This window comes from Ictalurus furcatus, chromosome 14 (genome assembly GCF_023375685.1).
Source record: "Ictalurus furcatus strain D&B chromosome 14, Billie_1.0, whole genome shotgun sequence".
Lineage (NCBI taxonomy): Eukaryota > Metazoa > Chordata > Actinopteri > Siluriformes > Ictaluridae > Ictalurus > Ictalurus furcatus.
In genome coordinates, this window is record NC_071268.1 from 25,778,191 (window position 1) to 25,790,993 (window position 12,803).

At 42.8% G+C, this 12,803-nt stretch overlaps 1 protein-coding gene across 4 annotated transcripts in view; it reads left to right on the forward strand.

The window, feature by feature from the left end:
- Positions 1-12,803, forward strand: part of LOC128617997 (protein MTSS 1) — a 40,757-nt gene that overhangs the window by 6,921 nt on the left and 21,033 nt on the right. For all 4 annotated transcript variants that reach the window (XR_008387656.1, XM_053641326.1, XM_053641327.1 and 1 more), the window contains exons 2-3: positions 3,666-3,727; positions 6,870-6,943. Coding sequence is in view for 3 of the 4 variants with exons in the window: in XM_053641326.1 (XP_053497301.1) it covers positions 3,666-3,727; positions 6,870-6,943 (136 nt within the window). In the remaining variant the exon portion in view is untranslated. The remainder of the gene's footprint in view (positions 1-3,665; positions 3,728-6,869; positions 6,944-12,803) is intronic.

Below are 12,803 nucleotides of genomic sequence, written 5' to 3' on the forward strand. Positions count from 1 at the left end.
GAGACATCACACACACACACTTAAATGTTGTACACCGTCTCTTCTTTGACATGCAGCTGCTCTGTGCACGTCACATGCGTCGCTGTATAATCGCATTAATAGGCTATAATTGAATTTCTATGCAGGTCTCTGATGGAGTGCAGAGACCGGAATGATCATAGTGAAAGGATTAAATGTATACACCGATCAGCCGTTACATTAAAACCACCTGCGTAAAATCGTGTAGGTCCTCCTCGTGCCAGCCGAACAGCTCTGACTCGTCGAGACCTGGACTCTACAAGTCCTCTGAAGGTGTGCTGTGGTATCTGGCACCGAGACGTTAGCAGCAGATCCTTTAAGTCGTGTAAGTTGCGAGGTGGGGCCTTCATGGATCGGACTTGTTTGTCCAGGACATCCAACACACGCTCGATCGGATTTGGGATCTGGGGAGTTTGGAAATCAACATCTTGTACCTATAGAAGCAAGCTGGGGTCCACCGTGTGTTCCGACTCTTTTCTATCAGAGCCAGCATTAACTTTTACAGCATCTTGTGCTACAGTAGGTCTTCTGTGGGATCGGACCAGACGGGATAGGCTTCGATCCTCACACGCGTCAGTGAGCATTGGGCGCCCATGACGCTGTCGCCGGTTCACCGGTTGTCCTTCCTTGGACCGCTTTTGCTAGGTACTAACCACTGCATACCGGGAACACCCCACAAGACCTGTTGCTTTGGAGATGCTCTGACCCGGTCGTCTATAGCCATCACAATTTGACCCATGTCTTGCCCATTTTTCCTGCTTCCAACACGTCAACTTCGAGAACTGACTTTTCACCTGTTGCTTAATAAATATACCCCACCCCATGACAGGTGCCACTGGAAGGAGATAATCAATGTTATTCACGTCACCTGTCAGTGGTTTTAATGTTATGGCCGATTGGTGTAACTGTATACATCACAGACCTTGTGATTTTATTTCAGCAGACCCTCTCTCAGATCTCCGACTTCGGGCCTCGTTTATCAAACTGGACATGAACAAATTCATTCATGAGTTGCTAGCGGGAGCATTCACACAAGACATGTGATGTTCCTAAAAATGAGTTCGTTTAGAAAAAAAACATTCATCACATTTTACGTGAGCTCCTGCGTACCTAGGGGAGGAATTCTCACGTCAGCCATTTTGCGGGTCGTTCCAAAATCTTCTAGACAGTGATTACTGAAAGGAGCGAGTGATGGCCAGTGTCAGCACTAAGCACGCTAACACGTTAAGATTTTTGCATAGTACTGTATAGACACCCCTTTTTCTTTTTTTTTTTAAAGCACAAACTTTATGACTTTTACATTATCGAGTCAGTATAAAAACATTTTAGATTCCAAACATTAGTCTTCCAGCATGAAATGAAATGTTATTAAAGAAAGCAGCGCATTATGTAAGAGACACTTTTCAGACGAAAAACATCATGAAGGCTGCTGGGTTTTGCTGACGCGACAGTCAAAGTCTCCAGAAGAACCGAGTCAGGTTCTCCGACATGCTCGGTAAAACTTCCTTATAAAACCGCACACGTTGTACCTGACACTGCTATTGATTTGATTTTTAAAGTAAAGGACCGTCATGCCAAATATTGACACCAAATACTGCTCTTTATAGTTTTTATTCATTCATTTATTTATTTATTTATTTATGTAGGATCATATAATTTCAGAACCTAAGATGATCTGGACTGAATTGGGGATGAGTATACAGACGTTGCCAGCAATCACTGACTACGTTTACATGGACTGCAGTAATCTAATTATGGACCTTATTCTGAGTAAGACAATATTGTGATTAAGGTGTTTACATGAGTCGCTTTTAGAATACTCCTTTCATGTTCAGGTGTTACATGTTATAGAACATAGAGCGATTAACGTCACACGTCATTACGTCACCGCGCCACGCAGTCCGACGTCCCTCCAGAATTTCACGTATCGACATACAGTTGGTTTTCGTTATGGGACCGTATACAGTTTTGGGTGTTTTTAATTTTACGAACGCTTCAAGTGCGGTTAATTATTTGTCGTGCTGTACGTGCTAATAGACGACTGCTTGAAGCCGTGGGCTGCGTCCCAAACCGCGTACTTACCTACTATATAGTAGCTGAGATACGTGTATTTCTCCTACTATATAGCAGGTAAGTACGCGGTTTGGGACGCAGCCATGCTCTCTTGTTTGCCGTCAAACGGTTGAGCGCTGCCGTGTGTGTACGTGTCCTGTCGCAGAATGCGGTGAAAACTCCCACACGACGTTAATAGTGTGATTAAGGTGTGTACATGTCTGTAATACAAGTCCATAATGCGACTAAAACAGGAATACTCCACACGACTTAATTCCATTTGTGTTTACTTGGAGTATGACTTTAATCGGATTAAGATCATCAATAATCGCTGTTTACATGCTAGTTTCTTAATCAGAGTATCGCCTTAATCGGGTTCATATCGGATTATCGTCGTCCGTGTAAACGTACTGATTGTCAGTGATGACCATGAGTAGGAGCTAAAGGAAACTTCTCTGATGAGGGAATGTCCTACGTTCCTCGATTTGTTCTGCGTGTTCACCCGAGTTGTGAGGTCTCGAGTAGCTTTCGAACAGAAACAGTCTGTAATTTTACTTACAAACATCTTATTATTTGCTCAAAGCCTAGCTAGAGCTTCTGTGTATGTTTATTTCAGTACCTTCAGCTGGATAGATTTGGTCAATAGTGGTATGTGTGTGTGTGTGTGTGTGTGTGGAAGGAATTCTCTGGCAGATGGAGTAATAATAATTATGAGAAAAATCTTAAATCTATTTGTAAGTGTTTTAGGGGTTTGTGGGCTCAACAAAATGTCTGTTGATCATAGGGCTGTAAAATTCAAGAAACAAAACACATGAAAAAATAGTTTAGAAAAATGATTTTAAACCAAGTACTTAATTTATTATTATTAATAATAATAATAATAATAATAATGATAATAATAATGGACTTTAATAAATAATGCATCTTTTTAATTATATATAGTTAAATATTTTCTTTTATTTCCGGTTACAACATTTCTATATTAATTTTGAAGCTCAATATTTTGCCTGTGGTGATCATCGGTGATCTTGTTATTTTGTTTAATATGGCTTTTATTCAAAATAGTATCTGGTTCCAAAAATCTAAAACTTCCAGATATTAACATACTATTGGCATATTATGAATAATTGGCAGTATGTCAGTAGGTGAGCGATGGGGATTGATAGAAAACATGGCAGCTGGCTCTTATTGTTGCTGGGAAAAACCCGTTCAGCTCCTTGATTCAGCTGGCGGCAGGGAGACGGAGAGGGAGACGGAGAGGGAGACGGACAGATAGAGAGAGAGACGGATGGACAGACAGAGAGAGAGAGAGAGAGAGACAGAGAGAGAGAGCAAGAGAGAGACAGTGAGACAGAAAGAGACTGAGAGACAGCGAGAGAGAGAGAGGTGGAGGATGAAAGGTAAGGCGAAGGTAAACAGTGAAGCAGGAGGAGATAATGAGAGAGATTAGGAGAGGTAAAGAGCGAGAGGATAATGACAGAGAGAGATGGTTATTCTGAGTGAATTGTATGTGTGGGGTATTTTAAAGTCTCCAAGGAGTTGAATGCATAAAGAAAAGATTTTTTTTTTTTGCTTTTCTCTCTCTCCTGTTGCAGGGCAGCTACCCGGTGTGGGAGGATTTTATCAGCAAGGCTGGGAAGTTGCAGGCGCACCTCAGGTGAGGCTTCACATCACACACTGGAGATAGTTGAGCACACTTTACCACACACTAACCTCATTTTGTTGTAAAATATAACCGCACATTTAGAGTAGAAATCCTGCCCACCATCTTCCTTATGAGCTGTGTGTGTGAGAATGCCATGTATAAGTGTGTATATGTACACACACACACACACACACACACATGGCTGTACCACGCCGCTCTGTGTGAACTATCAGCACTCTGATGGGGCAGCTGCGTCTCACGCTCACCGTCTCATCTTTCACCAGTTAGATCACTTCTCGTGCGCGCTGAACATTACTGAACACAAGAATCGTGTGGATTGGGTGTGTGTTTAAACAGGTGTCCCACCCAAATGCACACCAACACCCCCACCACCAGAAGAACAGTGCTGTCGAAACACGTCCAGGATTCTTTGATACCCACACCGCAGCCACGAGCACTACGTGCTTACGCTTCTTCTTCTCTTTATTTACACACAGCACACCAGGGGAATCGTTTTTACGTGTCGCACTTTGTTCCCTCACCTCATACAGTGAGCATGTTCAAGCGTGTCCTTCCATATACAGGCTTAAAGACACGCCCACATCGCCATCTACGGCGATCAAGCCGTTCAGCGTAGCCCTTGTTGCCATATATGGACACACAAACACGCCTACAGATTTTCATCTGTGGTCTTCGAGACACGCCCACTCTTCAGTAGACACGCCTTCTGTAGTCTTTGGAAGACTCCGTCGTCCCCATCGATCACACGGTAGATAAGGATTTGTGGGCATGCTGTTAATGATCGACAGCGGTTTGGTGCGATAAGGTGGAGTTTCTGTAAATAACTTCAAATCCAAATAACATTGATTCAAATGTTCGCGTACAAAAGGACAGCACATGATTTGTTTTATCCGTTTATAGTTACATTTAATGTTGCAGAACATCCACGAACCAAGTTTCTGTCATCACTTATGTTATAGCAGCTATAAACACTCCTTGTTATGTAACCAAGAATCTGGAAAGCACCGGAAAGATCTGAAAACAGAAAACATCCATCCATCCATCTTCTATACCGCTTATCCAGGGTCACGGGGGAACCTGGAGTCTATCCCAGGGAGCATCGGGCACAAGGCGGGGTATACCCTGGACAGGGTGCCAATCCATCGCAAGGCACAATCACATACACACTCACACACCCATTCATACACTACGGACACTTTAGACACGCCAATCAGCCTACCATGCATGTCTTTAGACTGGGGGAGGAAACCGGAGCACCCGGAGGAAACCCCCGCAGCACGGGGAGAACACGCAAACTCCACACACACAGGGTAGCGGCAGAAATCAAACCCACCATGCACCCGGCAGAAAACATGTTACAGTTAAAGTTACCTCTGACTGGTACAAAGCGCTAACACTGGAGACTCCTTCTGTAAATAAACATTAAATAAACATCCTCCTTATGGCAGTCTCAACCACATCAAGAATGATATGTTTACCTTATTAAACCACAACAGGTTTTTAATCCGTTTATTATTCTGTTTAGATTATGTGGAGCGTCTGCCATGTACGTAAGTCCCTGTGAATGAGATGTTACTATAGAAACGATAACGTATTAGAACATTAGTCCAATCCTGATTTCTTCTGTTTTTGTGTGTATCTCATATTAAATAGTTTTAGATCTTCAAACGACATACAACATAAAACAAAGGCAACCTGAGTAAACACACAATGCAGTTTTCATTATTTTTATTGAAGTAAAACAAAGTTATCCAACACCTATCACCCATGTGATAAACTAATGGCCCCCTTTAAGTTCAAATCTGGTTGTGTCACCTTTAGCAGCAATATCTGCAACCAAACGCTTCCGATAACTGGAGATCAGTCTTTCACTTACTTCTAGGACTAGGACTTACTCCTATGATTTGGATCATTGTCTTGCTGCATATTCCAGATGCTGAAGACCGGACATTCTCCTTTAGGATTTTCTGGTAGAGAGCAGAATTCATGTTTCTCTCTGTTTCTATCATTGCAAGCAGGAAAGCATCCCCACTCCATCACATTTCCTCCACCATGCTTGATCATAGGTGGTGATGTTCTTTTTGTGGAATTCGGTGTTTGGTTCATGCCAGATGTAACAGGACCCCTGTCTTCCAAACAGTTCCACTTTTGACTCGTCAATCCACAGAACATTCTCTCAAAAGGTTTAAGGATCATCAAGGTGTGTTTTGGCAAAATTCAGACGAGCCTTAATGTTCTTCTGGGTTAGCAGTGGTTTTCACCTCGCCACTCTTCCATGGATGCCATTTTTGCCCAGTGTCTTTCTGATAGTGGAGTCATGAACAGTGACCTTTATTGATGCAAGAGAGGCCTGTAGATCCTTTGATGCTGTCCTTGGTTCTTTTGTGACTTGCTGGATGAGTAGTCGCTGTGCTCTTGGAGGAATTTTGAAAGGTCGGCCACTTCTGGGAAGGTTCACTACTGTGCTTTTTTCATTTGGAGATAACGGCTCTCGCTGTGGTTCCTGTGGAGTCCCAGAGCATTTGAAATCGGTTTGTAACCCTTCCCAGACTTATTGAAATACATCACCTTCTTCCTCATCATTTCTGGAATTTCTTCAACTTCGGCGCATAGTGTGTTACTAGGTAAGACCTTTTATCCAACTTCATGCAGTTGAAAAAGTTCTATTGAAGTGTTGATGTGATTGAACAGGGTTTGTAGTAATCAGGCCTGGTTGCGTCTAATCCAGCTGAACTCCATTGTGAATACAGTTTAATAGATTTGGCGAATTAGTAACTACGGGGCCAAATACATTTTCACACAGGCGCAGTTGGTATTGGAGGACTTCTTTGCTTCAATAAAATACATTATCGCTTAAAAACTGTGTTTTGTGTTTACTCGGGTCGCCTTTGTTTTATCTTGGATTTAGTTTTATTTCCTGAAACAATTTAGAACGAGATCTACACAAAAACAGCAGAAATCAGGATGGGGGCAAATACTTTTTCAAAGTGCTGTGTTATATATAAACATGCATTACTGTGAACTACTGTTAAAATGTGCTGGTGTTGAGGATTATATTTGTTTAAAATGCCCAGTGGTACGATGTTTAAGACGTTTGTAGAGAGAAATTCAGAAGTGTGTCGTGTGTTCTCAGGGCTACGGTTGTGGCAGTCGCTGCTTTCCTCGATGCCTTTCAGAAGGTCGCAGACTTGGCCACAGGCAGCAGAGGTAATAAACCACACACACACACACACACACACACACACACACACACACACACCTGGACTCACTGATATTAACATGTTATCCTTTTCCTTTCCTGTCTCTTCCCACACCTGGCTCTGCTCCACTGAAAGCTCACGGACTCATGGAGTCAAGACGCGTTTAGAGTCTGAAATGCGCTTCTTTAGCTTTACGCTCGAGCTGCAAGCATCGTGTTCTGAGCAAACTGCGTGCCGCAGAGATCATAAACCATTAAACAGCAGAATAAATCAGTGTTTAACAAAAATGAATCTACTATATTATCATCCGAATCACTTCTAATACACAGTAACACCTTGCACACCTGCTGAAGCCAATCATTTAGTGTCAAGATGCAGCTATGACTGTTTGTTTGTTTGTTTGTTTTACCCATGATTCATTTGTCTTCACAGGATTTGGTTACACAATTCATTCATTTTCATATGATTCATTTATGTTCACTGATATTTTAACGTGATTCATTTATTTTCAAGATTCATTTATTTGATTCATTTAATTTCGTGTGATTTATTTATTTATTTATTTATTTGGTTCATTTACAGTTGCGCTAAAAAGTCTACACACCCCTGTTAAAATGGCAGGTTTTTGTGATGTAAAACAAATAAATGAAAATAAACCAAGATAAATCATGTCAGAAACTTTTCTACCTGTATTGTGAAATCTTAAGTCCAAAACAATACGGATAATTTCAGGGGAAACAATGATGAATGATGGTTGCATAAGTGTGCACACCCCTAAACTTATACTTAGTTGAAGCACCTTTAGATTTTTATCACAGCATTCAATCTTTTTGGGTAAGAGTCGGTCAGTTTGGCACGACTTGACTTGTAAAAGCATTCCACCTCTGTCAGATTGGCTGGGCATCTCCTGGGCACAGCCCTCTTCAGGTCACCCCACAGATCTTTGATTGGATTTAGCTGTGGAATCTGGTCCTGCCAGACTTTCTCCACTTGTTGATTGTTGTCTTTTCAGTGTTCCATGGTATATCCAATGCCTTGAGATTTTTTCGTAACCCTCTGCTCGCTGATATTTTTCAACATTGAGGTCTCGCACCTGCTTTGTAAGCTCTTTGTGGCCCATATTCGTGTGATTTAAAAAAAAAAAAAAAAAAAAAAGTATTAATTATTTTTACTACACGATTCAATTATGTGATTCTTCTGCTCCGGAATACTTTACATCGGTCATTTTAGAGACACTATATGGGCCAGCTACGATTTTGGAGGTGGAGCTTCGTGAGTGTAGGCGGAAATCATGTCAAACCTACCTAAATGTTAAAAAATAGTAAAAAAAAACAAAAACAAAAGACTAATCTAACCTTCAGACATGCCTCAGGTGATTCAATGTATAGAACAGGGTACAGTGTGTGTGTGTGTCTGTGTGTGTGTGTGTGCACGTGTATATGCGAGAGTTTTTTTTAAACTCCTAAAGATATGCAAATGAAGTGTGGAGAACTCTTTTGCAAGTGAGGTGTGGCTATGAAGCACAGCTTCCACACTGACTAGTCCAAATCAGAAGAAAGCTCCACGGCCATTTTACTCACTGCTCTGGGGGTGTGTGTGTGTGTGTGTGTATGTTTGTGTGTGCTTTAAGGACGTTGCCAGGCTGTCTCCTTCTTTGAATGTCTGAATGTTGCTCTTATTCATTCTTAATCCATTTTTCATTTATTCCTGTGTATTCACTGTATTGTGAGTGTGTGCGCTCTCGCGCTCTCTCTCGCACTCTCTCTCTCTCGCTCTCTCTCTCTGCATGCACACTGTTAATTAGTGATGAGGAGCCTGAAACCAGACCTCGTTAGCGTAAATCAAACAGCATCATTTAACAAGATGGGACCAGTAAAGAACAACAGAGCCACCAGCTGCCCAGCCGAGTCGCCTGTGCATGAGCTGCCGAGCCCGCTGACGGACATGAAGGCTGTGTCTCAAATCATTCACTGCTAGGGGCGTAGACAGACTTTTTTTTTTTTTTTCCCCCAGACCCGATGACTCCACATCCATAGAAAATATCATAATAGCAAGCTACAAAAAAAATTCATAGATAACGTAATATTAGGTTATATATTATGTCTATATAAGTAGACTAGTGTTATGAATTCAATTCAGTATCATGTTAAAAACCTTTGACCGGCGTTTGCTCACCTGTTTGTGCGTTAGGGCCAGGGATTAGTCCTCTGGCCAAATGTTTGTGGACAGCTGCCCGTCACACCCGTATTCGTATGCTGTAGCATTACACGTCCAGCATGACGACACGCGTGTCCCTGTGCACAAAGCGAGCTCCGTGAAGACGTGGTGTGTTAAGGTTGGAAGAAGGTGGAAGATCTCGAGTGTCCTGCACAGAGCCCTGACCTCGACCCCACTGAACACCTTGGGGATGAACTGGAACCGGAGCCTCCTCGACATCGGAGCCTGACCTCATCCTCACTAGCGCTCTTGTAGCTGAATGAGCACACATCCCCACAGCCACGCCCCAAAATCTAGCTGAAAGACTTTGTGGAAGAGTGGAGCGCATTATAACAGCCAATGGAGAATAAATCTGGAATGGGATGTTCAGCAAGCACGTACGGGCGTAACGGTCAGGCGTCCACATACTTTCGGCCGTATAGTGTGAATCAGCGTCTGTAGTTCTGTAAAGCTGCTTTGTGGCTGTTGTTAAAACTAGATCTATCAATAAAACTGAGTGGAAGTTAATTCTGTGTCAGCGAGCTAAACTAGCTGAACGTTAGACATGGTTGGACATCAATTAAATGAACTCTCATGTTTCCCAATTTCCCAGAGGAGTTAGTAGTAGTAATAATAATAATAATAATATGATAATTATAATAACCCCCTTAGCTCCACGCATACTTATGAATGCGGCGTGTCCTCCTGAAACTTCAACATTCAAGACCTCCGTTCTAAACCTTTCGTAAGTTTCATGTATCACGATAGAGAGTTCATTCATCTTCAGTAGGGGTTTTATACTGCTCACAGTGGCTGTGGATCCGGAGTCTATCCTGGGATCCGTGAGGTGGGAATACAATTGAGCGTAGCCAGTCAGGATTTGGGGAGGAATCTGGGAGGAAACGCAGATGGACACAGGTAGAAAACGGACGAAACTATGACAGGAAATTCATAAATCCTCAATGAGCAAGCGCTGGTCACTTGTCAATGCCGAGTGGGCGGGGCTAATCTTGTGTACAGTGTATGTAAGCTTCAGTCACCAAGCCCAAGGCTCATCCCTCGCTTGTACCCCCAACACAGATCCAGCACGGAGCAGACCGAGAGTCTCGGACATGGTCATGTCGATCGTTCGTGCTCATTCGCATACTAGGCCACGCCCAGACAGTGCTCAGATCTGTCTGTTTAATTTGATCACATTTCTTTGCCATTTCTATTAGTCAGCCAGGACATTTTACAGCGTTTGAAATGTGTATAGAGGATGAAACCGGTCACGGGATAAAGCGACTGTCGTCAGGAAAACCCGAAATAAAGACTCGGGTGAAGTTGCACGGCTGATCCTGTTCTTTTAATTTTAACCAGGTCATTTTACTGGGTATGATTAGACCTCGCACATGTGTGCATTCCCTATATATGACTGTAAGGTGTGTGCGTATACATATATACAGTATGTGTGTGTGTGTGTGTGTGTGTGTGTGTGTGTGTGTGTGTGTGAGTGTTGGATTTCTTGCCTACATTATTTATAGAGAGCATGTGAGACACTCCATACTGCCTGAGCCATATGCAAGAGGAAGGCCCCTCTACACACACACATAGCCTGCATTTCTGAGCTGCCAGGGATGAGCTGTGTGTGTGTGTGTGTGTGTGTGTGTGTGTGTGTTGGTCCCCCAGCTGTTCTCCTGAAAGCTCAGAGCACAGCATGAACCGCTTTAGCGCCTCCTAGTGTTGGTTCGTGTGTGTGTGCGTGTGTGCACTCACGTGTGGGTGAATGTCACAACTCTTTCAGATGCCATCAGGCTTCGAGACACACTCTGAAGGCCGAGTGTGAGCACAGGAAGGCTGACAATCCTAACAGGCACACACACAGGAATGTTGTACGCTGACGTTAAACATAAACTCAACAATTAAATGTTGGACTCGAGGAAATTGTTCCCACGGAACCACGGGCTGCGTCTTGAGGAATAGAGGTGTGTGTGTGTGTGTGAGAGAGAGAGAGATAGAGAAGGGAGGTGCTGCTGCATTGCAGTGATCCACACAGGCCCAGTGTCACTGCTGTTAATACAGAGAGAGACAGAGAGAGACACACACAGGCAGGCAGACTAGTCTCCTGTACAGACTGCAGCAGTATTTATAGACTATGGGTCAGAAGAGCAGTGAGGTATATCTGGGAATCCTCTCTCTCTCTCTCTCTCTCTCTCTGTTACAAAGTGTAGATAGATAGATACAATAGATTTGATAGATAGATAGATTCATTGGTAGTAGATACAGTCGGGGAAATAAGTATTGGACATGTCAACATGTTTTTCAGTAAATATATTTCCAATGAGGTTATTCACATGACGTTTTCACCAGACATCGGTATTAAGTCAAGAAATCTGGGAATATAAAGAATTCACAACATTGAAGTCCATAAATAAAGTTATGTGTAATTTAGTGGAATGACACAGGGGGGGCAAAAAGTACTGAACACGCTAAGAAAAAGCAGTTCTGGAAGGCAAGGTAAGGCAAGGAACCAGCTGATATCCATAAGTAATTATACCTCCTATCTGCGCAAATTAATATCAGCTAGGTTAGTAAATTGATGGTCTATAAAAAGGCCCTTCATTACCTAAGAAACATCTCATGATGGGTAAAAGCAAAGCGCTCTCCCAAGACCTTCCAACCTTATTGTTGAGAAACATATTGATGGAATCGGATGCAGACGTATTTCAAAACTTCTGAATCTTCCAGTAAGCACCACTGGGGCCGTTATCCGCAAGTGGAAGCAACATCAGTCCGTCATCAACCGGCCACGCAGAGGAGCTCCTCGCAAGATCGCTGACCAGGGAGTCAGAAGAGTAGCCCAAGAGCCAAGGACCACCCGGAAAGAGCTCCAGAAACACTTGGAGGCAGCAGGTACCATCGTCACAGAGAAAACAATAGGCAATGCACTCCACTGCTCACACTCATCCCACAAGACTCCATTACTGAAGAAAAGGCATGCCGAAGCTCGTTTAAAGTTTGCTACAACTCATTTGGACAAGCCTATGAGATACTGGGAGAGAGTAGTCTGGTCAGACGAGAGCAAAATGGAACTTTTTGTCTGTCATACTACACACCATGTTTGCAGAAGAAATGGCACTGCACATCACCCTAAAAACACTACACTAACAGTGAAGTGTGGAGGTGAAGCATCATGGTGTGGGGCTGTTTTTCATCACATGGTACTGGCAGACTTCATATAATTGAAGGAACGAAGAATGGAGTCCTTTACCAGGAGATTCTTGAGAAGAATCTGCTGTCATCCATCAGGATGATGAAGATGAGACGTGGGTGGAGCTTCCAGCAGGACAACGATCCAAACATACAGCAAAGGAAACTCTCAATTGGTTTCAGAAAAAGAAATCAAGGTGTTAAAAGAAATCAAGGCCCAGCCAATCATCTGACTCGAATCCAATTGAACAAGATTCAGTTGGGTTCAATACTTTTTTCCCGTATCATTCTACTTTATTGCACATGGCAGTGGCAGTAAACAGTTAAAAAAAAAACATAAAAGTAACATTTTTGATATAATCCTGTTAAAAACTGGTTGTCTAACGTCCACATGGCTGACATTTTCTGCTTCCCGAAGTGTTTGACAATTTAATTGCTAATTAATTCATTGCTTTCATTTATGATTTGTGCAGATGTTTGCC